This window comes from Microtus oregoni, unplaced genomic scaffold (assembly GCF_018167655.1).
Source record: "Microtus oregoni isolate MIOR12 unplaced genomic scaffold, Mior012 000034F_ref0000314, whole genome shotgun sequence".
NCBI classification, from domain to species: domain Eukaryota; kingdom Metazoa; phylum Chordata; class Mammalia; order Rodentia; family Cricetidae; genus Microtus; species Microtus oregoni.
Window position 1 is genome coordinate 1,831,517 of NW_024543093.1, and position 25,411 is coordinate 1,856,927.

The following is a 25,411-nucleotide window of genomic DNA, read 5'->3' on the forward strand; positions in this document are numbered from 1 at the left end:
AGTAGTTGGGACAGATTGCATGGAAAGATGTTCTAGGATTGTTTTGGACCTCACTGATCTCTAATGATTTGAGATGGGGAGAGAAGCTGGCCGTCTCCTGCCTGGGTGCCAGTAAGCTGAGTTGGTGTTCAGAAAGTTTAAGTCCTAGCAAGCAGTACATGCCCCAGAAGCAGGATATAGGTCAGATTTGGCAAGTTGGTAGAGACAATGGCCAGGATTGGCAAGAAAAACTTTTTAAAGAACAGCTTACCATGATTTTGTATGATATGAGTTTGACCTCACAGTCAAATTAAGATGTAACCACGGTACATGGTGCTCTTGTAGTTCTGTTTTGAAGCTAAGTATGTTTCCCACTCTGGAAAATACCTGATTTTACTCCTCTACTTTATATTCTCTTCTGTACAACCAGAACACAATCTAGAGGCAGCTACAAAAGATCTTTTTTTTTTTTTTTATACTTCTAGAAAAGGGTAAGAGAGCTTTGAGTTTCACTGTGGCTCATCAGAGTTAAACAGAATGATGCCGCTGCAAATTTCTTGGTGTGGATCCAAGGCCACCACCCATCCCCAGTTCTTTCTCCACACCTTCTAGCCTTTTCTTCTAACCCAGCTCTATTCCTTTGTGACTCCCACTGACCCCCAGAGCTGTTCTCTGCCAGGGACCCATAGCTGTCACCATTCTTGGCTTGGGCTCAGACTCAAGTATCTGTGTAGAAGAGGAAGAGGAAGGCTGTAAGGAGGTAGAAGATTAGGGAACTAAGGTTCTTCTAGACACAGCAAGTCTGATTCATGTGTGAACTCGCAGACATGCACAAGTCCCACACAGGTCTAAACCACACAGGATCTTAGCACTGAGAAGGAAGTAGACACAAAGTCCCACCCCTAACCAAGAAGCTATTTGTAACTGATACCTGCTGGGAAAGGGAAAATCAGTTTTTTCTTATGGATGTCACTAAGTGTATCAATGACACTCCAGGGCAGGCCACGCCCAGCAGTAGTTCCTGTGGCACCACTAAGTGTATCAATGACACTCCAGGGCAGGCCACGCCCAGCAGTAGTTGTTCAACACATAAAGGACTATGCTTTTTTTTTTCCACGTAGTGTTTTCATTTTGGTACTTTTTCTTATTGGGTCCCCATCACCTTTGGAGAGACAAACACAGAAAGACACGGAGCTGAGTTGGTAGGGGAGTCTGGAGCATCTGGAAGGAGTTGGGGATGGAGAAACAATATGATGAGTATATTGTATGAAAAGTTTAAACAAACAAACTAAAAATCCTGAATGCTGCTTGGACTCACACCTCCCATATCTGGTTGCATTCACCAATAGTGAACTGAGTTTGTGGTTTTTAGATCGTCATCAAGGAGCTACCTAGGACCAAGTTCTTTAGTGACCCTAATACAAAAGGTCTAGTTATTATCTATAATTATCTAGTTATTACCTATAATTCCAGATAGCAGTCATCTGGTTTTATATGATGGCATCTGTTGTTAAATGCCTGTGTATTTTTCTTTGTATGTAGAGCAAAATAAAGAAGCGGTCCTGGGTTCTCCATGAGTGTTTGGAGAGGGTTCCTGAAAATGTGGATGCTGCCAAGGAGCTGCTACAGTATGGCTTGAAAGGCACCGACCTGGAGGCTCTTGTGGCGATAGGGAAGGGGGCAGACGATGGCAGGTTAGTTTTGGAGATTTATGCTCACCGCAAAGTTGATGTGGAGCAAAGGTCAGCTGAGGCATTGGGCCAGGTAACTATAAAGGCACACTGTTGAAGCTGTTGCAGTTGGCCAGGGCTTGCTTTTCTTTCGGTCACATATATTTGCCGGTGGTGGTTTGGTGCTAAGGGCACATCATGCTCCATACATACTCACTAAATGCTGGGGCTTGTGGCACCAACAGGGTTGGCTTCACATGTCAGCCTGTGGGGTCCTACTAAATACTTTTAGTGTTTACCTGGAGCTCACCAACTCCACCTGGACTGGGAAAGAACGAGCATGGGATCAAACTGGTCCCTCTGAATGTGGTTGACAGTTGGGGCAGACTGAGGGGCCAATGACAATGGCACTAGGATTTATCTCTACTGCATGTACTGGCTTTTGGGGATCCTATTCTCTTTGGATGCATACTTTGCTCAGCCTGGATGTAGTGGGGAGGGCCTTTGACTTCCCACAGGGCAGGGTGCCTTGCCCTCTCTTAGGACTGGAGGGAGTTGGGGGGAAAAATGGGTGGGGGGAGTGGGAGAGAAGTGGGAGGAAGTGGCAAATTTGATTGGTATTATTTTTAAAGTAATAAAAAATAAAATAATAAAAAAGAAAGTACCCACAGACATTTAACACTAAGTGCTAGTTAGTAATATAATAAAAGTGTTAAATTGTTGGACAAGCTATTGCTTACACGATATTTGGGACTTCGTTGAGATATAAATTATAGTATATACCTGATAATTAAAGCATTTTAATGAGACTAACATTTTTTTACTCTGTTAAGATCATAAATCATGTGATATTCCTATCTATGAAATGCAAATCAAAATCACATAACTTATTATTTAAATCTAGTTATAATGGTTGTTATAAAAATAGCAAGTGTTAGTGACACTGAGAAAGAAAAACTCTTATGCAATTTTAGGGAGAATGTAAATTGATATAACCACCATGGAAAATGAAATATAGGTTCCTCAAGAATTACAGAAGAGAAATACCAGATGATCTAGTAATTCTGTTAGTGTATATTTATAAAAAGGAAATGAAAATGTATACCCCTATTTAAAACCACATTGTTTACAGTTGCTGAGACATGGAATCAACTAAGATGTCTATCTACAAATAAGCAGATAAAGAAAGTGCGGCACATTCACACAATAGAATACTAGAATCATTATTTTGGCCATAACAGTCAGAAAGCTGGTTAAGAGCTTTCAGTGGTTAAGAGCACTTACTGCTGTGCAGAGATCCTGAGCTCGGTTCCCAGCATGCACGCCATACACACTCACTGATGTGCAGAGGTCCTAAACTGGGTTCCCAGCATGCACACTGTGCACCTCACAATGGCCTTTAACTCTAGTTTCAGGGGATCCAATCACATGTGCTCAGGAGCGTGCGTGTGCGCGCTCGTGTGTGCAGGCGTGCGCGCGCGCACACACACACACACACACACACACACACACACACAAAATTAGTCTTTAAATCACAAATAGATGAGTGCTTACTGCTTTAGTAGATGACCTGGGTTTGGTTCTCAGATGCAAATGGTATCTTAGAACTGCTTGTAACTTCAGTTCTAGGGATCTGATGGTCTCTTCTGGCCTCCACAGGTACCAGGTGTGCTCATGGTACACATAGGTAGATGCAGGCACTCATACATACAAATAACATGACATAAATAAGTCATAGAAAAGGGGACAAAGGCTTGTTATTTGTAGCAGGGTAAATGGAACTGAGTGTCAGTCACAAGGCTGAGTGAGGTAACTGATGCTGCATGTGGACTTAACTCCCATGTGCAGGAGAGAAGAACTGAGCTCTCTTAGCCAGTGAGAGGAACAGTGGGTCCCAGAGCAGAAGGACGGGAAAGGGGAACGGAGGTGGGAGGTTGTTTGAGAGGAACAAAATCATGACCAGGTTCAAGGAATGAGCTTTGGAGTTCACATAGTAATGTATATAGTTCAGGAAAAATACAAAAGACGATGCCAGTGTTCTCATCACAAATGTCAGAATCATGTCACATGGTGGGGAAGTATCTTGAGTTAATCAATACACAGTGTGGAAAGGTACTGTGATCTAAAGTTTCCTACGAAAGTCACACCTGTGTGGACAATTCTGCCGACTAACTGGATAGGAAGAATTTCCTCTGATTGTGGAGGATGGAGTAATGCAGATCCTAAACTGAAGTTACCTTGGGCTCTCTTTAGTGCCCGGAAAAGCCATTTATCACCACCTCTGCATTTGATGTAACTTCCATCCTTTGAATATCAAGTAAAACCTTAGTAATGCAGTAAATTCACTATTTGTTCACACGCACACACACACACACACAATTATAGACAGAAGTGGTTCAAATAGTAAAACCTGTTTTATGCCAGGTGAATGCACTTCTATTCGACTCCTTATGTTTCCCTAGGTAGATACGCCCCCCCCCTTTTTTTGAGAGGTCTGCCATCACTACTTACCCTTATTACTTATCCTGTGGATATAGTGTTTTTCCTTGGGTTCACCTTCTTATTTAGCTTCTTTAGGTTCACCAATTGTAGACTCCGTGACCCTTATTTATGGCTAGAAACCAATTATGAGTGAGTACATCCAATGTTCATCTTTTTGGGTCTGGGTTACCTCACTCAGGATAGTGTTTTCTATTTCCATCCATTTGCGTGCAAAATTCGAGAAGTCATTGTTTTTTTACTGCAGCATAGTATTCTAATGTGTATATATTCCACACTTTCTTCATCCATTCTTCCATTGAAGGGCATCTAGGTTGTTTCCAGGTTCTGGCTATTACAAATAATACTGCTATGAACATAGTTGAACAAATGCTTTTGTAATATGATAGGGCATCTCTTGGGTATATTCCCAAAAGTGGTATTGCTGGGTCCAGGGGTAGGTTGATCCCGAATTTCCTGAGAAACCGAAACACTGATTTCCAAAGTGGGTTGCACAAGATTGCATTCCCACCAGCAATGGATGATTTCTGCTGTTTGGCAGAAATTTAAAAAGCGATCTTTTCTGTTTTGGTGGAAATTAACTTAGTTGAATAAATATAGGAGAAAGCAACTTTTCATCACATGGAAGAAACAAACTAAGCTAATAGAAGTCAACTGAATTCTTTTCTCTTTGCAGATTCACGTTGCCGGGTGATGTAGACATTGAGAGCATTGCCTATGAGGAGCTTACTCCAGCTGACAAAGAGTCTGCCAAGAGCAAACGTCAGAAAGAGCTCAAGAAGAGACGCGAGCTCCTCAAATTAGTGAACTTTTCAACGTGAGTCGTTCATTACTGCTCACTGGAGGTAAAATCCCTGGCAGTTTCCCTGTGCTCTTTGCTGTGCGACTCACTAAGCTACTGCAGCAACTTGAGCGGTCACTTTTTGTTTAGCCTCAGGATTTTGCATACAGTTTTAAGAGCTGTCCACAAAGGGAACAAGGGCTATTTTCTTGCTGTTTTCCCTCCTAGAGAAGAGTGTGTCTGTAAATGTGAGCTGCTCAATCGAATTCTTCCACACAGGTTGACCCTGGAACAAAAGGAACTGTGCCGTTGTAGACTGAAGTTATTAACCTTCTTAGATCGACTTGCAACGTATGAGGTGAGGAATGAGCTTAGCCCAGCAGTCATGCTCATCATCTTCTCTGACACATGCATTGCTGCCCTAGTGTCTGATATTTTGGTCTCTGAGGTTATGTATATGGAAAATTAATTTATTGAAAAATCAAATTCTCTATTAGACTGCTTTTGACCAAAATTAGAAATTATAAAAGGCCAAAAGTTGTTTTGTTAGACTACAGGATAAAAGGGCTTTATCTATTTGTGTGCACATCTGCTTTCTAGATTTAAAATCCTTTTTAATGTACTAATTGTTTATTTCCTGGTAACGGCACAGACTTGACTCTAGTATTGAGTTTCAGGGCATACTGAGTGTCAATACTTACAGAATGAGCATTGTCGCCCATTTTAATAACTTGCTAGTGAACTGAGTTTAGTTGATTGGTCTTTGATCTTTATTAGAGCCACTCTTGAATTTACTAGCAATATAATTCTTTGTTCTTTGGGAACACGAGCACATATATCCCATGTTGGGCATTTTAACGTTGTGTTGTACCAGTTCCATGTTAAGCATGGAAGTAGAAGCTGGATATCTGGTAACCCATGCTTGTCATGGCGGTAATTTTTTTGGAAGTTGAGTCAGGGAAATTGTCTTGAGTTTGAAAGCAGCCTGGGCTGTAGAATGAGACTTTATTTCAGAAGACAAAATGTAAACAAAAATACTAGGTGGAAGTGATCACTTTCAATGGCTAGGAACAGTTTAGTTTGTGTGTGTGTGTGTTTTATGGGATCCTCTTATCTAAACTTGCTCGGGTTTCTTCTTTTTTTCCCATCTGGGGCTAGGCAGCTGCCCTCTGCTGAGCAGTGTGCCGAGGCTCTCTTCTGTGGCCACGCCCTTGGTCTAAGAGTGCTGAAGGTATTTAACACGTCTGATCATTCATGCAAACTCAGAAGCATTGGATTCCCCAACCCCTATAACGTTATCAAACAAAACAGTGGAAGAAAAACTGCTGCTGGCGGAGTGGAGATCACATGGAGACAAATTAGATCCCTGTCGCTCCCACCAAGCATTTAAAAAAATGCTGGGCATGGTGGGCATGGGCTGAGCACTCGGTAGATAGAGGCAGATGGATCCATGTGAGCCTGAGGCTAGCCTGATCTACTAAGTGGGTGGTGGTATCAGGACAGCCAGAGCTACATAGTGAGACCGAAGAAGGAGGAGGAGGTGGAAGAAAAGGAAGAGGAGGAAAAAGAGGAGGAGGAGAAGAAAACACTAAAAACAACTTCTTCCCGTGGCTGTTCACAGTGAGGGTATAATTTTAACGAGAAAGCTGTGAGGAGCTCCTGGTGAGTCCATTGGCTGCCGCTGGCTTGGTTGTTGGCTGGTCATTTTCCTTTAGAGCATTTCCTTTTTCAGTCCAGTTCTGGGACATTTTGAGGTAATATTAAGAATAAACATATTGGAAACTGCCTATGTCGTACAGTATGGTTTATTATTTTCATAATCCATTTGAATTTTATTGAATGATAAAATCTTTGAAAAGGTCCTTGTAACGTTGAGTTTGACTGTGCACTTAATTTTCTTTCATTATTCATTGGCTATTGAATTGCTAATCTCTGTATGACAATAGTAAGTGTATTGTTATTATATTGTGATAGTGACCTTTAAAGTCCTTTTGAGACCACTCTTTTTAGGAAACTAACCTTTTAGAAGTAGATGTCTTGGACAAACTTGCCTATTAATACTGTGTGATGAGAATGTTTGGCTGTCATGTTTGCCAGTTACATAGTGGTAGAGACAGGCTTTGCATTTTCATCATCGGGCATGGCTAATTTTTTAATTCCATGTAAATAAGATAATTCATTTACATTTTACGTAGGTGCTTCCTACATGCTAGCTATGATGCCGTTGATGGACATAGGGAGACATATGAGCCACAGTTTTCCTGGAGTCCTCAAGATACAGACTTTTAGTGAAAGTCACAGTGTGAAGAATCGGTGCAGCAGAGGAGAGAAGCATACTGAATTCTCAGAGATGCGCAGGACATCTCTATAAGGAAGTCACTATCTGCTAGTCCTTGACAAGTGAAGGTAGATTTATAAGAGACAGGAAGGTAGAATTCAGAATTTGGTCTTCTTGGTTTTCTTAAGTCCAGAGCTCAGCATGGTATCTGACTCACTGTAGACCTTGTAAATATTTGTTCAGAAACACCCGTGAAATTACCTTCATAGTTCATCAGCCAATGTCCCATGTGCTTAGTCCAACAATCTGGTAATTTTCTAGCAGTCCTTTGTGGCCATCATTGCTATCCTTTTTACTGACGACATGAAAACCGAGAAGTTATGGCTTGTCCAGATAGGTCAGAAGCATAAGCAGATCCCACTGATGGGAAGCTTATGTTGATAATTGGAGTTTGGACAAAGGCCTAGGGCATGATCAAAGATAGTGTGTCCTTGAGACTGTGTGCTTGCTTGGTGTTTTATAGCAGAGGGAGGAAGGGACATTGTTTGGACATTAATGGGAATGAGGGATGAGGAGGAGTTTATTGAGTGGAAGAAAAAAGGCATACCTACATGTTCATAGAAAGAGTTGAGATGGGGTCCAGAGCGTGGGTTGAGTGTGAGACATTAAAGGTTCAGAGCTGTTTGTTTTGGCCATTCCTGAAGGAAGGAGAGTCATACTGGTGGAGATGTAGGCAGATTTGCAGTTTTGGTAGGTTGGAAACTGAGTGTCCATCAAGTAGTACCAGTTTAAAAGAATGTTTTTACCTAAGAATGGTGGCTGAGGAACACGTCGGCAGTTTAGAAAAATGTATAGAAGTCTGTAAACAACTAGGAAAGAAAAGCTATATAAGCAGTGCCTACTTTCCATTTGAACATTTCATTGTAAGTTTGTCAGAATGTTTTTAGCCTTTCATTATAAAAAATTCAAACTGGAAGAATGGTGTAGAGGATAGTGTGACGGACCCAGAGGGACTCCTTCCCAACTTCAAACATTTTCAACATTGTCAGTCTCACAGCCTTTATGTTTTGCTTTCCTACATCTGCCTTTTTTCACAATCCATAAACCGTATCATTTTTACCCATATGTCTATAGCTGTAACTAATATGGACCTGGAGAAACAACAAATGGCATTGCTACTTGTAACAAAAATCAACCCGAGTTTCCTTATATCATCTAATACGCAGTTCATGTTCAGAGGTCTCTGGTGCTGGGCAAATGCTATAAAAGATACCCTTGGCTCAGCCAGGCAGTGGTGTCTCATGTCTTTAATCCCAGCACTCAAGAGGCAGAGGCAAGCAGATCTTGTGAGTTTCAGGCCAACCTGGTATAAGAGCTAGTTCCAGGACAGACTCTCCAAAGCTACAGAGAGACCCTGTCTAAAAAAAAAAAAAAAAAAAAAGATACATTTGGTTCATTTCCTATGAATTTGTTTGTGAGCTATTTGCTGCATCTCCAGTGCTTTTCACAGTGGTCCTAGGGCATGGTGGACTCTTAGTTCATTTGTGTTTGCTGAGTGAACGAAAGCCTCACTTGTATTAACACCACTTACTGTAGCAGTATTAAAATTCATGGCATTCTCATGTAGCAATGGCAGGTCCCCACAACAGTAGCCATGGTAACTGTTACTTATCTGCTGTTTTCAGGTGATTTTTGGTTGTCCTACAGAAACCAATTTAATTTTTACTATTTCATTTACTTATAGATCTGAAATGTTAATAGCACTTACAAACTAATATAGTCCTTAAAAAGGTAAGGAACTTAAGTTAGCAGTTAGTAGTTGAAATAAACTAATTTGGGCCATATTTATTTCGGCAGGCAGCGGCATAATGGATTGTAATATTTTCTTGTCATCCATTTTTAGAAGCCTATTTATTGTCATTGTTTCCCTCAGGAAATCCTAGGGGCACCTCATGCATCTGAGCAGAGATATGATGCTGAATTTTTTAAGAAGTTCAGAAGTCAGAATATTGTTCTCTCAGCAAGAACGTATGCTCGGGTAATTACTTTTTGTAAATAGAGTAATTATGGTTATTACCACTAAATCTGCGAGCTGTGTAGTTAATGTTAGTGCATGCATATACTCTTACACTCTGCTTTTCTATTGTAATATTAACAACTGTACAGAAAATAGGGTATGTTTTGAAATTATTACCATTAGAGCTTTAAAATAAATAATTTTATACTGTTAGATTGAGAAAGATGTAAATAAGGAAAAACAAAGGGTATTTCAAAATAACATCAGAACTGTATTCAAAATTTAGTTTTAAGTTTTAAATATTGCCATAAAAATCAGTCTTTCTGAAGTTCCTAGTAGACACTTGTGCCTTGCCTTCCATCCAGGAGAGTAATGTCCAAGCCCTGGAGATCCTGCTGACATACCATGGCTCCGATCTGCTCCCTCATCGCCTTGCCATCCTCTCCAACTTCCCAGAAACCACTTCTCCACATGAGTACTCAGTCTTGTTGCCTGAGGCTTGGTATGCTACCCTTTGATCAATTATGACTGTGCGTGTGTGTGTTTTATGTTAGACACCTTATGTTTCAAAAAAATAATCTTTTAAAACTTAGTTAGAATGAACAAAAATGTATTTATCAAATAGGATCCCCTTCACATGGACTTGTTTTCTGCCTAAAAACTGCTTAGGCTGACAATGCCTGCTTGAATTAGTTATCTCTCAGGAATTGAACTGAAGTTCTGATAAGATTAGGGACCCTCCTGGGTGGTGGTGGCGCACGCCTTTAATCCCAGCACTTGGGAGGCAGAGGCAGGCGGATCTCTGTGAGTTCGAGACCAGCCTGGTCTACAAGAGCTAGTTCCAGGACAGGCTCCAAAACCACAGAGAAACCCTGTCTCGAAAAACCAAAAAAAAAAAAAAAAAAAAAAAAAAGATTAGGGACCCTGCAGTGTCTGCATCCTGGCTGCTCCACAGCCTTGTCTCTCATTGAAATTCTAGAGACAGAAAGGTGAATTCATAATATGATTAGCTGGACTAATGCTCTTTATTTCACGTCAAGGCTGTTTGTAAGTGGTCACAGCAGGCATCTAAATTCTAAGCCAGTATAGACATCAAACCCCACTGTTACCACTTATTCTCTCCTGGAGACCTCAATATCTTTTTATTTATTTTATTTGTACTTCTGTTTTTGAGATAAGAGTCTCACTAGGAAGCTCTCACTGGCTTGGGACTCAACATGCAGAACAGGACAGCCTCCTGCATGCAGTGACCTCCTGCCTTGAGACGTCTGAGTACTGGGGTCCTAGGCCATGACACATCCGCACACTAGCTCTTCTTTAAATGACACAGGGCAGCTGTGTAAATTCAGTCCCTCCATTGAAATAAGAGGCTACTTGTGTCCTTAGCAGACAGGAGGAAGCTCCATGTGAGTGTTTTATCCAGGATCCATTGATCTGAATGGTCTATTCTTGTTTTAACCCACTGAAAAGGCATTTCCATCTCTTTATTGAATTCCTCATTTATGTCTTATTCTGAATTGCTTATTTCATTCACCTGCTTATTGTATTCTCTTTGAATTCAGTCAGAAGTTTTTTGCTTATTTGAGTTCATTGAGCTGTCTTGCAATCATTCTTTTGAATTCTTTGTTTGTGTAGTAATAAGGGGCGGCGGCGGGGCTGCGTCCCCAACACCCCAGCCTCCTGCCCGGCTAGCTTATGCCCCGAAATAATTACACGGACACTGTATTCTTTTAATCACTGCTTGGCCCATTCTCTTCTAGGCTAATTCTCACATATTAATTTAGCCCATTTCTAATCATCTGTGTATGGCACCCCAAGGTGCGCTTACCAGGAAGATTCTAGCCTATGTCTGTCCTGGGTCGGAGCTTCATCCCGGGAGCGGGGCATGGCATCTCTCTCAGGCGTCTGCTCCCGAGAGGAGAGACTGTGGAGTCTCTGAGCTCACTTCCTCTTCCTCCCAGTATCCTGTTCTGTTTACTCCACCCACAGGGCCAAGCAGTTTCTTTATTGGCCAATGACCTTCCTCCATCATGTTTGGGATTTAGTTTAATTAACTCTGGTAATCTGTTAGTACAGTGTTGGTCAATTTGCAAGGAGTCCTAGTGCCTGAATTCTTTCATGCTTCTTTGGGTCTCTGCATTTTGGATTAGATTATTGGTTGGAATTTTTGAAATCAGCTGTTATTTTAGGTGAAGGATTTATGGAGTTGAAGTGGGATTTGTATGTTTGGTGTGTCAATCCTACCTGTGACATTTTTTTTTTCTCAGTAGCTAAACCTTGACCCAGTGTTTTCATAACACTGGATATAATCTCCAAAGATTAGGCTCCCCAAACTGCAAAAGCAGCCATAAGTGATATACTCAATACTAAATGTACTAGTAGCTAATTCAAAATAATTGCCCCTTCAACTCTAGTAGTTGTTAGAGAATGAAGAAGCCTAGAGAGTGCTTGTACTGATTTTAGTTAAGGGTTGTAGGAATGAAAAGGGAATCAGTTAGGTTGACTAGGAAGTAATATTAGAGCAACAGGAAAAGTAGAAGGGAGCAGAGTGAATAAAGGAGAGCGGCAGGAGCAGGTGACATAGGCGCCCCAGCTCCAGGCCGAATGGCAGTGGGACGCTGGAGAGAAAAGCACTTATAGAACTTCGGTCGACCCCAGCACTGACGACTGAGACAAGGGTCCTCATTTCCAGTCTAACCCGATCTCTGGGGAGAGTCAGCCTTAGCAAGGCAAGGCGGTGGGGGATGGAACAATATAGAACAAAGCAGTGTACAAATCATAATTGATTACGTTGTGTCTTTTTCTGAGACTTTTCCTGAGTGCACTTTCTGTGTTTGCCTGGCTTTTCCTTCTTGGGCTCATGGGCTGGTGTTTTCTGATCAGAGCAGAACCTCTAGTGATGTTTTGCTTCTTACACTGATCTTCATGTTTTGTCTTGCAACCAAAGTGGATCAGACAGTGGGTACTTCCTCAATCTGGGATTTTATTTGACCAAATCGGATATATGCTTTTCTTTTTCAGAAAGTGTCCTAATAAAGTTGTAAGGAGCTTCATTTGAAGGGTTTAGAGTACCATTAACAGTGTGCTTGCCAGTTCTGCAGTCTGGCCCTTGTTTGTAGGTGCATCTATTTGTCTGTCTCATGAGCCTGGGACGATGCCTGCTTCTCTCCCTCTTCTCCCAAACTTCTTTTGGTTGGGTAACTGGAAGGACTCAGGAGAGGTGCTGAAGTAACCGTGCCTCACCAAGTGCCTTTGTAGCACCCAGGCCCAGAGTTTACCTCTGGAGGACACGCTGCACTCATTGGCTGGGCCAGACTGGCCCTGATTAGCCAGTGTTTTTGTAAAGAATTGTTTTTCATTTCAATGATTTATGGGTATGTGTGTGTGCACAGGGACAGGAGCACGTATTTGCAATTGTCTCTGTTGGCCAGATGTGTCTGATCCCCTGGAGCTGCAATGTCTGTGTTAGCCAGATGTGTCTGATCCCCTGGAGATGGAATTACAGGCCATTGCGAGCCTCCTGACAGGGTGCTAAGATCTGAACCAAGGTCCTATGGGAGAGCAGTGAGCACTCTAAACTTCTGAGCTATCTCTCTAGTCCCCAATTAGCCGGTTATCATTTCTGTGGCCAGAAAGCAGCCTATTTTGTGTTTTATTTAGTTATTTTTAAGTCATCAGGTGTACGCAACATTGATGAAATGTGACCAAGTGGTGCAAAGCTTTGAAATCACGTTTCTCTGTCACATGTGATGTATCATTTCATTAGCTACCTATTTTCCTCACTTCTGCCAGTCCGCTTACGGTTGTATTCCACCTATTTCAGGTCAGTTTGCAAGTCCATTTACGTCTGTATTCCCAGTGCTGTTTCTCAAGCTCTTGAGCACATCTCTTTGTTAGGATTCTTGTTTACTTAGTAGAGAGACTCATTATGTAAGTGAGTTTTTATTTTTCATAATTTTGAGTATGTAGAGCACATTTAAGAAAGAATTTTCTTTATTTCAATCTAGATTTCTTTATTTTATCACCTTTTTCTTTCCTATAAAATCTTTTCAGAATGATCACTAAAACCTGATTGTAGGGGTCCGAGAAAACACCGAAGAAGACCCCACACTCAAATATATTGTAAAAGCAAAGAGCCTTTATTTACCAGCATGAGGGGGTCAACCAGCTCTACAATACGGCAACTGCAACGAAGGCACGCAGGGCCTTTTTTTAAATTTTTAGTTAATTTATTTTTTTATTAATTTTTTTTATTAAAAATTTCTGCCTCCTCCCCGCCTCCCCCCTCCCTCTCCAGTCCAAAGAGCAGTCAGGGTTCCCTGCCCTGTGGGCAGTCCAAGGTCCTCCCCCATCCAAAAAAAAAAAGGGGGAAAAAAAAGAGAAAAGAAAATGAGGTGATTATAGCAATTAGTTCTTCCTATAGTGAGAATGAATGGGAGAATGACTCTGATATTGTAGTTAGCATTTTTATTGTTGTAGTAAAGCACTGATAAAAGCAATTTGGGGAGAAAAGGGTTTATTTCATTTTAAAGTTTATATTCCATCATCCAGGGAAGTCATAACAGGTACCTGGAGGCAAGAACTGAAACAGAAGCCATGAGGAACTCTGCTTTCTGGCTTGTTCAAATGACTTGCTCAGCGTGCTTTCCTTTACAATTAAGGACCACGTGTCCACGAATGGTAGTGCCACCGTGCACGGAGGGAGCCCTTCTACATCAGTTGCCAACAAAGAAGATGTCCACAGGCTTGCCTACAGAGCAAGCTGATGGAATAGTTTTCTCAATTAAGGTTCCCTCTTCTCAGCTGACTCTAGCTGTCAAACTGACAAAACTAACCAACACATGTGCAGGCAGAAGCCACCAGCAGTGCCTGGAGTGCATGCTGTTGGCAGTTATCAACAGAGCTTTCTACTAAGTTCGGCCTTAGACTCTGTATATCCTTACTGGCTTAGACTTCTCCTTGGAGTAAGTGTATATTTTCAGAAACATCAAAAGGAAAATGGAGAATTTTTGTGTTCTGTTAGTCTGAAGTCCCATCTCATTCATACATATAGAGCACATTTTTCAAAATAAGAAATCGAGTTATCATTTCTGCCATATGGTGACAAATGCATTACTAAAAAATCTCTGTGCACATCATTCAAAGAAACTGTAGAAACTGTAGTGCATGTTAGAGAAATGAGGGTAGTGGCATTTGTCACACTGACGGAAAGTAAGTAGCTGATAAAACTTTGCATGGTTTGATACATGTAACCTGGTAATCACACATAAGACTAAAGCATAGCACTGACAAGAACTGAGGACAAGCTTCCATTGGGACAGGACGCTGCAGGTTCTGAGTTCTAGGGATGTGGAAGGAGAAGGTAACAGAAACCTGATGGGAACTTGAAATTCTAGGTGTGTTTGCAATGGCATCCGATGTACTTGCTGAAAGAGGAAGCTGGTTGCCATTGCAGAGTATGCATATACGTGGGGGCTGGTGCTGTTTTTGTCATCTAGCTGGCATATGCTTAAAACATTGTGCGGTTCTTTTGATGGGAGGTATCATTGAAAGTGCAGTTCGCTAGTATGGGCTTTGCAGATGATACCGTTTTTGTCTCACTGTCAAAAGGCTGGACATGCCGGAAGCATCCCACAGAGAAACTTGTGCATTGGCAAAATGAAATAGGCCATCTCTAATTTGTTTGCTAATGCATCAGTTTATTGGGAATATTTATATTTGCAACCATTATAGCCAACTTGTTATACAGTATAATGAAGTAGCTACAGGTTTATTTATCTAGTGTTTCACTAATATCTCTTTTCTGTTTGAAGAGCCTGTCTCATATTACTGCATTTGCATATAGACTTGATTTGCTTGAATTTAAAAAAAATTACTTATTACTTTTTAACTTTTTTTGTGTGTGCAAGTGTTTTGCTGGCATGTACATATACATACCACCTGCATGCCTTGTGCCCATGGAGGCCAGAAGAAGTCATTGTACCCCTAGAATTGGATGGTTGTGAGCTGCCAGGTGGGTACTGGGAACCGAACACAGGTCTGCTGCAAGAGCAGCAGGTTCTCTTAACCACCGGGTCACCATCTCTCCAGGCCTCTTCCTGTACCCGTAGCTCAGGAAAGTAAGCACTGTACTTCAGTATCTGTCAGCTGTGAAATCCTTTGACAGAGTTGCCAGTTAATAAAAATATTCATTATGATATACTCCTGGGTAATCATAAGAAAAGACCAAATATTTATTTTGTGCTATTATTGCAAAGTATTTATCGTGTAAGTGTTGTGATTTTATTAATGGGCTCAGATGTCAGCAGCACGTTCTTATGACTGTGGCAGTTCTGCAGTGTGCGTGTCTTTAACTGTGGACATTTAGTGATGTCATTTGCAGTTGAAGATTAAACTCTGAAAAGTGTCCTTCCCTATGCAGAAGGACTACGAATGGTCACTGCATTGCAGATGTTCCCATTTCCACCCCCTCCCGGTTTTGTGGTATTAATGTTCTAGTTCCATGTTTCTGATTACTATGTTAGTTTAGTTCCCCAATGATTTATATGCCATATTATCAATTCTAAATGTAAAATGACTATAGAGCAATTTCAGAACAAATTTGATAATGTCAAATTGATTTACCTCATATTTTAAATCGTTATTGTAATTTTTGGTGGGGAGTGTTGAGTCAAAGGTGCTATGAATTCACTATGTAGCTCAGGCTAGCCTCAGACTCACAGTGTTCCTCCTGTCTTAGCCTCCTGAGTGTGCCGCCATCTCTGACTCCAAATCATTCACACACCCTATATCACTAAGTCATTAGTAATACCCTGAATGTCTCTGAAAGGCGACAACTGGAACATTTTTAGTGATGTCAGTGTCATCTCTGGGCAGTTTCTGTTCAGAAGGTGTAGAAGTATTGTTTTCATCTTCCTTGAGAAGCAACAGGAGATCTTTCCACAGATGGTTCCTGTAGATTTAATTTTAAAGTTTTATAAACATTCTGGAAGGTCATTTGCTATAAAGAACATATTAATGGTATCTTATAAAGCAGATATTTCTTTTCTTTCTTTCTTTCTTTCTTTCTTTCTTCAGTTTTAACCTTTTTTCATTGAAATTTGTAACTAGACATGAGTATATGTGAACTGATTTAAAATTAAGATCTTTTAAAATGATTTTCCTTTCAAAAGACAGCTTAAAGGAGACATGAGTCACACAAATGTATGATTTATTTTAGTAGAAATTTTAGCTAGTGTTTTTGTTTCATACATAGGTATTATATTAGCTTGAATAGGTAGATATAAATATGAGTGCAATATGTTCTCTTTCACCACATAAAATATAATCTAGTAGGGAAGACCGGAGAGATAGGTGTAGAGATAGGTATCTGGTCAACTATATAATATGAGAGGATGGAGTGAAGCAGCCTGCTCAGTGGGTAAAGACCTTGTTACTAAGCCTTATGAGCAACATAATGGAATGAGAGAATCGACTCCTGCGTGTTGTCCTTTGACCCTCACACTTGAGCCATGGCAGGTGTCTGCCCAAATACATACACCTATGTATATAAATAATGCAATTTAATAAAAGTTTAAATGATTGTTTCACATTAGGAATGCAGATATATTTAGAGATAGGAGAGACTGCATTCTATTGAAGTCAGGACCAGAAAAAGCCTTCTTGGAGAAGGCAATGTTTGGATCTAAGTATTGAAAATCCAGTGTGTGACTCTGGAAAGTCTGAGTAGAAAAGGGATAGTTGGAAAATATTTAATTTGAGATTGTTCATATATTCAACAATATTATATTATTTCTTCACAAGGTGCGAATGATATCCCCAATTAGCTTCTTAGTTGGAAATGAATTAGCAGCCAGGCAGGCCTACTGGCTCATGTTTGTAATTGCTCTTGGCAATTACAGCTCTTGGCAGCCTGAGGAATGGAAAACACATGCCATGAGTTTGAGGCTAGCCTGGGTTATAACGAAGGAAAAACTGTATTTTTTTCTAACAAAGAAATACGAGATCTTAGTTTACTTATGGTTTTACTAGTGTTTTTCTTTTTTTATTATTATTTTTTAATTATTGAAAAAATTTCTGCCTCCTCCTGACTCCCGTTTCCCTCCCCACCTCCCATTTTCCTCACCCTCCCCCCATTCCTCTCCTCCTCCCCCTATTCCTCTCCTCTTCCCCCCACTCCTTTCCTCTTCCCTCTCCAGCCCAAAGAGCAGTCAGGGTTCCTGGCCCTGTGGGAAATCCAAGGTCCTCCCCCCTCCATCCAGGTCTAGGAAGGTGAGCATCCAAACAGGCTAGGCTCCCACAAAGCCAGTACAAGCAGTAGGATCAAAACCCAGTGCCATTGTCCTTGGCTTCTCATCAGCCCTCATTGTCTGCCATGTTCAGAGAGTTCGGTTTTATCCCATGCTTTTTCAGTCCCAGTCCAGCTGGCCTTGGTGAGCTCCCAATAGATCAGCTCCACTGTCTCAGTGGGTGGGTGCACCCCTCGTGGTCCTGACTTCCTTGCTCATGTTCTCCCTCCTTTCTGCTCCTCATTGGGACCATGGGAGCTCAGTCTGCTGCTCCAGTGTGGGTCTCTGTCTCTATCTCCATCCATCGCCAGATGAAGGTTCTATGGTGATATGCAAGATATTCATCAGTATGGCTATAGGATAGGGCCATTTCAGGTTCCCTATCCTCAGCTGCCCAAGGAACTAACTGGGGACATCTCCCTGGACACCTGGGAGCCCCTCTAGAGTCAAGTCTTTTGCCAACCCTAAGATGGCTCCCTTAATTAGGATATATACTTCCCTGCTCCCATATCCACCCTTCCTTTATCCCAACCATCCAATTCCCCCAAGCTCCCCCCATCCTCCCCTTCTCACTTTTCTCTCCCCATTTCCCCTTATCCCCATCCCACCCCCAAGTTCCCAATTTTTGCTCGGCAATCTTGTCTACTTCCAATATCCAGGAGGGTGACTATATGTTTTTCTTTGGGTTCACCTTCTTATTTAGCTTCCCTAGGATCACAAATTATAGGCTCAATGTCCTTTATTTATGGCTATAAACCAATTATGAGTGAGTACATCCCATGTTCATCTTTTTGGGTCTGGCTTACCTCACTCAGGATAGTGTTTTCTATTTCCATCCATTTGCATGCAAAATTCAAGAAGTCGTTTTTTACCGCTGAGTAGTACTCCAATATGTATGTATTCCACACTTTCTTCATCCATTCTTCCATTGAAGGGCATCTAGGTTGTTTCCAGGTTCTGGCTATTACAAATAATGCTGCTATGAACAAAGTTGAACAAATCCTTTTGTAGCATGATAGGGCATCTCTTGGGTATATTCCTAAGAGTGGTATTGCTGGGTCCTGGGGTAGGTTGATCCCAAATTTCCTGAGAAACCACTACACTGCTTTCCAAAGTGGTTGCACAAGTTTGCATTCCCACCAGCAATGGATGAGTGTACCCCTTTCTCCACAACCTCTCCAACAAAGGCTATCAGTGGTGTTTTTGATTTTAGCCATTCTGACAGGTGTAAGATGATATCTCAAAGTTGTTTTGATTTGCATTTCCCTGATTGGTAAGGAGGTTGAGCATGACCTTAAGTGTCTTTTGGCCATTGGAACTTCTTCTGTAGAGAATTTTCTGTTCAGTTCAGTGCCCCATTTTTTAATTGGGTTAATTAGCATTTTAAAGTCTAGTTTCTTGAGTTCTTTATATATTTTGGAGATCAGACCTTTTTCTGTTGTGGGGTTGGTGAAGATCTTCTCCCAGTCAGTAGGTTGCCTTTTTGTCTTAGTGACAGTGTCCTTTGCTTTACAGAAGCTTCTCAGTTTCAGGAGGTCCCATTTATTCAATGTTGCCCTTAATGTCTGTGCTGCTGGGGTTATACGTAGGTATTTGTAATAAGAAAAATGCTGTCAGCAATCAGAGTCATTTGGTAATAAAACATGCATTAAGATGTCTTGATTTGGACTGGAGAGATAGCTCAGAGGTTCAGAGCACTGGCTGCTCTTCCAGAGGTCCTGAGTTCAATTCCCAGCAACCACATGGTGGTTCATAACCATCTATACTAAGATATGATGCCTTCTGACCTGCAGGGATAAATGTAGACAAAACACTGTATACATAATAAAATAATAAAAAAAATGTCTTGATTCATTGTGTACCCATTTTATTTAATGTTACAATTGTGGATGTTGTTCACAAAGCCCGAGAAAAACTTACTACATATTATTGGGTTCATGACCTGGTGCTGATGTGGGGAGATGGTGCTGTGTTTCCTGAAAATGCAGAGCTTTCTAGGTGAGAGTTTAGAAGTTTGGACTTGTTCTTGGGACTGAGCCTGGCTAACTGGGTTACCCCAGTTCCAAATACTTTTATGGTGTTCAAGGGATGATGATGGTGCTCACAGGGAGGCTGAGGTCACAGAGAGGCTGAGGTCACAGAGAGGCTGAGGTCACAGGGAGGCTGAGGTCACAGTTATTCTGAGGTCACAGGGAGGCTGAGGTCACAGAGAGGCTGAGGTCACAGGGAGGCTGAGGTCACAGTTATTCTGAGGTCACAGAGAGGCTGAGGTCACAGAGAGGCTGAGGTCACAGGGAGGCTGAGGTCACAGAGAGGCTGAGGTCACAGGGAGGCTGAGGTCACAGAGAGGCTGAGGTCACAGGGAGGCTGAGGTCACAGAGAGGCTGAGGTCACAGAGAGGCTGAGGTCACAGAGAGGCTGAGGTCACAGGGAGGCTGAGGTCACAGAGAGGCTGAGGTCACAGGGAGGCTGAGGTCACAGAGAGGCTGAGGTCACAGAGAGGCTGAGGTCACAGAGAGGCTGAGGTCACAGGGAGGCTGAGGTCACAGAGAGGCTGAGGTCACAGGGAGGCTGAGGTCACAGAGAGGCTGAGGTCACAGGGAGGCTGAGGTCACAGTGTTATTGAAGAGGTCACAGTGAGGCTGAGGTCACAGAGGCTGAGGTCACAGTGAGGCTGAGGTCACAGAGGCAGAAGTCACAGTGTTATTGAAGGGGTCACACCGAGACAGTTGGCATTTTCTAGAAATGATTTTGGTGTAGATGCAGTCATTTAGGAGAGGTGAGGATGTGTAGTAAAAGCACATGAATGAGATGGGTGTGGGTTTTTCAGGACAAGTTGTACTTTAGTATCTTAAGAGTTGCCTTATATATTTTGGACCTTTATTTTTTACTTTTGGATGTTGCTGAGAATTGAACTTAGAGTGTCCTGCATCTAGGAATACTGCAGAGCTGGATCACCATCCTGAATTTGGTGACTTTCAAAATTGCATCTCTAGTGTGCTTACTATTTATTTGAAATGTGTATGTACACGAGGGTGCTCACCCTTGAGCAGGTATGGAGACAAAGTTCACCTGTGGTGTTCTCTTCTGCTCGTCATGGCAATTTTTTGAGATCTGGTCCATCAGTGAACTTGGAACTTGCTATTTCAGCGGCACTAGCTGGCCAGTGCGTTTTCAGGATCTGCCTGTCTATACTTGCTCTCTCCCTAGTGCTGTGCTCATAGGGCATGAGCCATCTATCCAGCTTTTCCCATGGGGGCTGAGGATCTCAGGTTCTCATGCATGCTTAGCCTGTTCTTTACCCATCTTGTCAGTCCTAGGAATTTACATGTATGTACTGGAGACCCTAGGCTAGTACCTGATGTGTAGTGGGAAGAAATATAAACTAAAAAGACAAAGCCAGTAATCACAAGTCAAATGAGTCCTTTCTGTAGTAGATCTCAAGGGAGTTAAGATGTGTTTTGACAGTGAACTGTTTTTGATCTTGTGAGATTCTCAGGCAGGTACAGGTTCACGGCTGACAAATGAGCAAGGTTAAAACCACAGGATACATACACTTAGGCATTGCCCTTATTTTAATATTCCTAGCAATTTTAGATATTTGTATAAAAAAGGAATATTATCTCTACATAGGACATCTTTTTGGAATATGTGTAAAATTCTCAACTCTCATCTCCAAGAAATTTCACCTAGACTCTTGGTTGAGGCCTCCTTTCTCTTCCAAAGTCCTCTTAACTTTCCTGTCCTTATCCTATATCACAGTATTTCGCCCCTCCCTCCCTTCCTCTCTCCCTCCCTCCATTGCACCTTCTTCTCTTCTCACTTCTTTTGTCATTGGAGGATCCTTCAAACATTGGAGTAGTCATATGCATGTTGGGTAACAAACTCCTATGCACTGTTTTGTATTGTATTGTATCCTTGTTTGAAAGCTGTGTATTCAAATGAAATAGCTCACATGCAGAGGTTTTGAAGGTAGCAATGAAGAAATTACTCTTCCTATGGTATATGGTTTTCTTTAGACATTATATTATTTGTGCTGAATTTTGGTTATATGATGAATAGGATATAAAGACATCATTACCCCCCATACTATTTCAAATCTGTGAGCACTTTAAACATATACAGGGTTCCAGTTAGTAATGCCCACCTGTACACTTGCTGAGTCTTTCGGAATGTTTCAGGTATGTAGTTGATAATTCAGATGTCATCTATTTGTATCTTTAGTCTGGCAGTGGTTTCCTTGGTATAGTTAATAGACCAAATAAGATTGGTCAGGGTCTGGTTGGTATTAAGTAATGTTGAATAAAGACTTCATTATTTTCTCTAACAGTTTTGTATTAACCTAGGCCATAAAGGTTAGGAAGCAAGATTTATTGGGCTTTTCTATTTGGTTCCTTTTTATTTGGTAGCAGGTGCTTTTTGATGAGAATGGTCCTCATCATGAGTCCTTACATTTTAGCTCTCCAACACCATCACATTTGATAGATATTCTCCCTCCCCTAATGACTTTTTGATAGCCTTGAATATAGTTGACTAGTTTACATGAAAATTCTTAAGCAATTTTGAGTTGGTCTCCTAATTCTTTTTGATGCATGTGACATGTAATGATATTAGCTTGATTGCACTGAGTCACTCCAGGAGACTAGTAAAGCCCAGACAGCTGTGTAGGAGGGCTTTCCTGGGATGACTGTATCCTGTGGGAGCTGAGCTGAAATGGTTTGTTGTAGGAGGCCACTTGTTTGTTCCCAGCCACTGAGCCCCGAAATAATCGCACAGACACCATATTATTTGCAATACTGTTTAGCCAATAGCTTAAGCATATTTCTGGCTAACTCTTAAATTAATCCATCTTCACTAATCTGTGTATTGTCACATGGCTGTGGCTTACTGGATAAAGTTCCATCTGGCTTCTGTCTCCAGTGCGGTCTACATGGCTTCTCCCTGACTCTGCTTTCCTTCTCCCAGCATTCAGTTTAGTTTTCCCCACCTAGCTCTTCTCTGCCCTATCAGGCCAAACCTGTTTCTTTATTCATTAACCAATAAAAACAGCACATAGACAGAAGGACCTCCCAATCAATGGTTGAATGTGTTAATGGTTCCAAATCTGAATAGACTTTTGGGACTCAGTAGAGCTGTAGGTAGGACCTTGTTGGAGGAAGGTGTCTTGGTCTCAGCCCATTGTGTTATTCTGCTCTCTTGGCTTTTGTAAATTGGCAGTCCTGCTTCCATCCTGCCCTCTCTCTCTGAGGCTGTGCCTCATCCCAGGCCCAAAGCGTTTGGAGTCAGTGTGAAACCGTTGAAACCACAGACCAAATAAACCTTGTTGTCTTGGATATTTGTGATTGTATCAAAAAGTCTGACTAATAAAATGTAATATTACAAATATGACTTTTGAAAAATAAATAAAGAACGTGTTTATATATTTATTATTTCTGTAATGCTAATTTATTGTAAGGCTTACTGCATGAATGATTTATTTTTGAAATGTTTCAGCTATTTCCAGTTGGGCTTATTTTTGACAAAGTTAAAAAAAGATTGCACCAGCCAGGCAGTGGTGGCACACATCTTTAATCCCAGCACTCGGGAGACAGAGGCAGCAGATTTCTGTGAGTTCAAGGCCAGCCTGGTCTGCAAGAGCTACTTCTAGGACAGGCTCCAAAGCTACAGAGAATCCCTGTCTCAAAAAACCAAACCAAACCAAACAAAAATTTCCAAAGCATTGCACCTAGGTTTGTGGATGCTGTCCTTTCATTTTTTCCTTGTAACTTCCCTTATGGCCAGTCAAGTTATCTCACTCGGGTCCCAGAACCTTCATTGTCTCTTTTTCAAAATTAGAGCCAGCTTTTCATTATGCTGTAGGTAGTAATGGTAGAAGATACCAATTTTATTCTAGTGATGTCTTTACCAATTTCTTGTTGACATTAATCATCTTATCTAGAACAGTCTTAATTACATAACTGACTTTTCTGGAAAGTTCTGTAGTTGGAATTCAATTGGACTTCGTTTAATGTTTCTTTCAAACTAGTACTGTGAGATAGTCAAATAATTTTCTTTCTCATTTTTATACTTGCATTTGTCAGGAAGACCAGTATTTTGGGTAATTAATTATTAGTATATTATTATAGCTTACTATTCATTACATCTTGCAATGTTAACTAAAATCATATTTATCTTATATTTACTACTTAGGAATAACTTTATTGCTGTTGTTAGAAATAATATAATGGTTAGTACTAAACATTTTCTATGTGCTGGGTGCCATTTAAGAATGTATGTACTAGTTTAATATTGTATGTCTGAACTCAGAATGATGCCTTTGGTTAGGTCTTTTTTTGGTCTTGGTGCTGTGAGTGGTAACGGCTCTGTGATGGGCTTTCCAACAAATCTTTGATCATCTCGGCATGTTTAGTGATGATAACCTGAAGTAGTTATATGTGTATTCCAAATTATCCTTATTTTGGAGGCTTTGTTAAATAATAAAAATAAATAGAAGTCTACATCTTAAAAGCAATGCATACAAGTTGGCAATTAGTAGCAATAAGCTGTCTACCCACCTTTGGTTCTAAGGCATAGAACATGTACAAAAGAATTTTTGGAAGTCTGCTCTTCGTACAGTTTGCTTGAAATAAAACACTTACTTATATTTAGTGGAAGAAGTATTTGGTGAGAGGATTGTTGACTATAATAGGACTTATTATATTCATTCCTTTCCTGCTGACAGATAAATGCTACCTTCAAATGAAACCAGCATAGTTAATTATTCAGAAAAATATATGAACAGGGCTCAAATTCAAAGAATCCTAAAGTCAAACAAAAGCCGCCATTGCTTTGTAAAGAGAAAACTTTAATCTACTATGTTATTTTTTTTAACTGGGGATGATGCATTTAAATTCTGAATTTAAGTGGAGTGTGTAGAAGAAGAGAAAGATGAACAAAGAAGGCATGTGTATGTGCCGCTTTGTGTTCCCAGAGCTTGGCTTAAAGGCTTCCTGTTTAGCTGAGATTTCTACAGTTGCGGGTGGCAGCAATAGGATTTCTGAACTGTAATTTCACATTGGCGATGGACTTAGATGATTAGTATTTTAGAAGTAAACTCAATTAATGAAAAGGCTTTTCTCTAAATTTCCTTAAACATTCTGACATTCTGTTTATCTTGTGAATGATTAAGTTGTTTTGAATTGTGAAGAATACCTAGTATGTTGCTTTGCTCTTCAGTGTGATGTAAGATTGACTAGAAACCCTGTACAGAGGGAGATTTATTCAGGCCTGTGAGTGGGATGCAGTCCATTATGGTGGGAAGGTATTACGTGTGGTAGCTGGTCTTACACAATGGCATTCAGGAAGAAGAAGGGGAGGAGTTGGGAGACAGAGACTCAGACAGGAAAAGACAGATGGATCAACCACTTTTTTCCAGCAGGCCCTACCTCCTAAAGAGTTCCACATTTTCCCCAAACAGTTGTCATCACCTGGGGACCAAGTGTACCAATGCATGAGTCTGTGGTGGCGTTTTACATCTGAACTGTGGCAGTGAGTTTTAGAGATGACTCTGTTGTCTTCCCTTCCCCGTGTGACATGCCCATCTGTTTTTACAGTCAAATACAAATGCTCTAAACACTTGTGATCCTAAGCATCCTAAACCAGACGTATAGCTTTGCCTTCCGTTGGTGTAATAGTAAGATTAGGAGGTCGTTCCGTATCTCATTCTGGTCTGTACTGTGTAGGCATAACTGTTATTGTTAATAGAGTATTTGCTTCTGTTGCCATATTATAGTTCTCACTTTTTATATTATTCATGAGAACCTTTTTAAAATTCTTTGTTGTTCTGTTAATTACTTAACTCAGTAAACACATATTTTTTAGAGTCTGCTAAATGCCAGATACTGTTTTAGTTGCTAAGGA

The 25,411-nt window shown here is 41.0% G+C and overlaps 1 protein-coding gene across 1 annotated transcript in view; it reads left to right on the plus strand.

Moving 5' to 3' along the window:
* Positions 1-25,411, plus strand: part of LOC121432455 (neuroblastoma-amplified sequence) — a 309,448-nt gene that overhangs the window by 70,289 nt on the left and 213,748 nt on the right. The window contains exons 17-21 of the mRNA XM_041630447.1: positions 1,522-1,673; positions 4,825-4,965; positions 5,209-5,287; positions 9,141-9,245; positions 9,590-9,726. Coding sequence (XP_041486381.1) covers positions 1,522-1,673; positions 4,825-4,965; positions 5,209-5,287; positions 9,141-9,245; positions 9,590-9,726 — 614 coding nt within the window. The remainder of the gene's footprint in view (positions 1-1,521; positions 1,674-4,824; positions 4,966-5,208; positions 5,288-9,140; positions 9,246-9,589; positions 9,727-25,411) is intronic.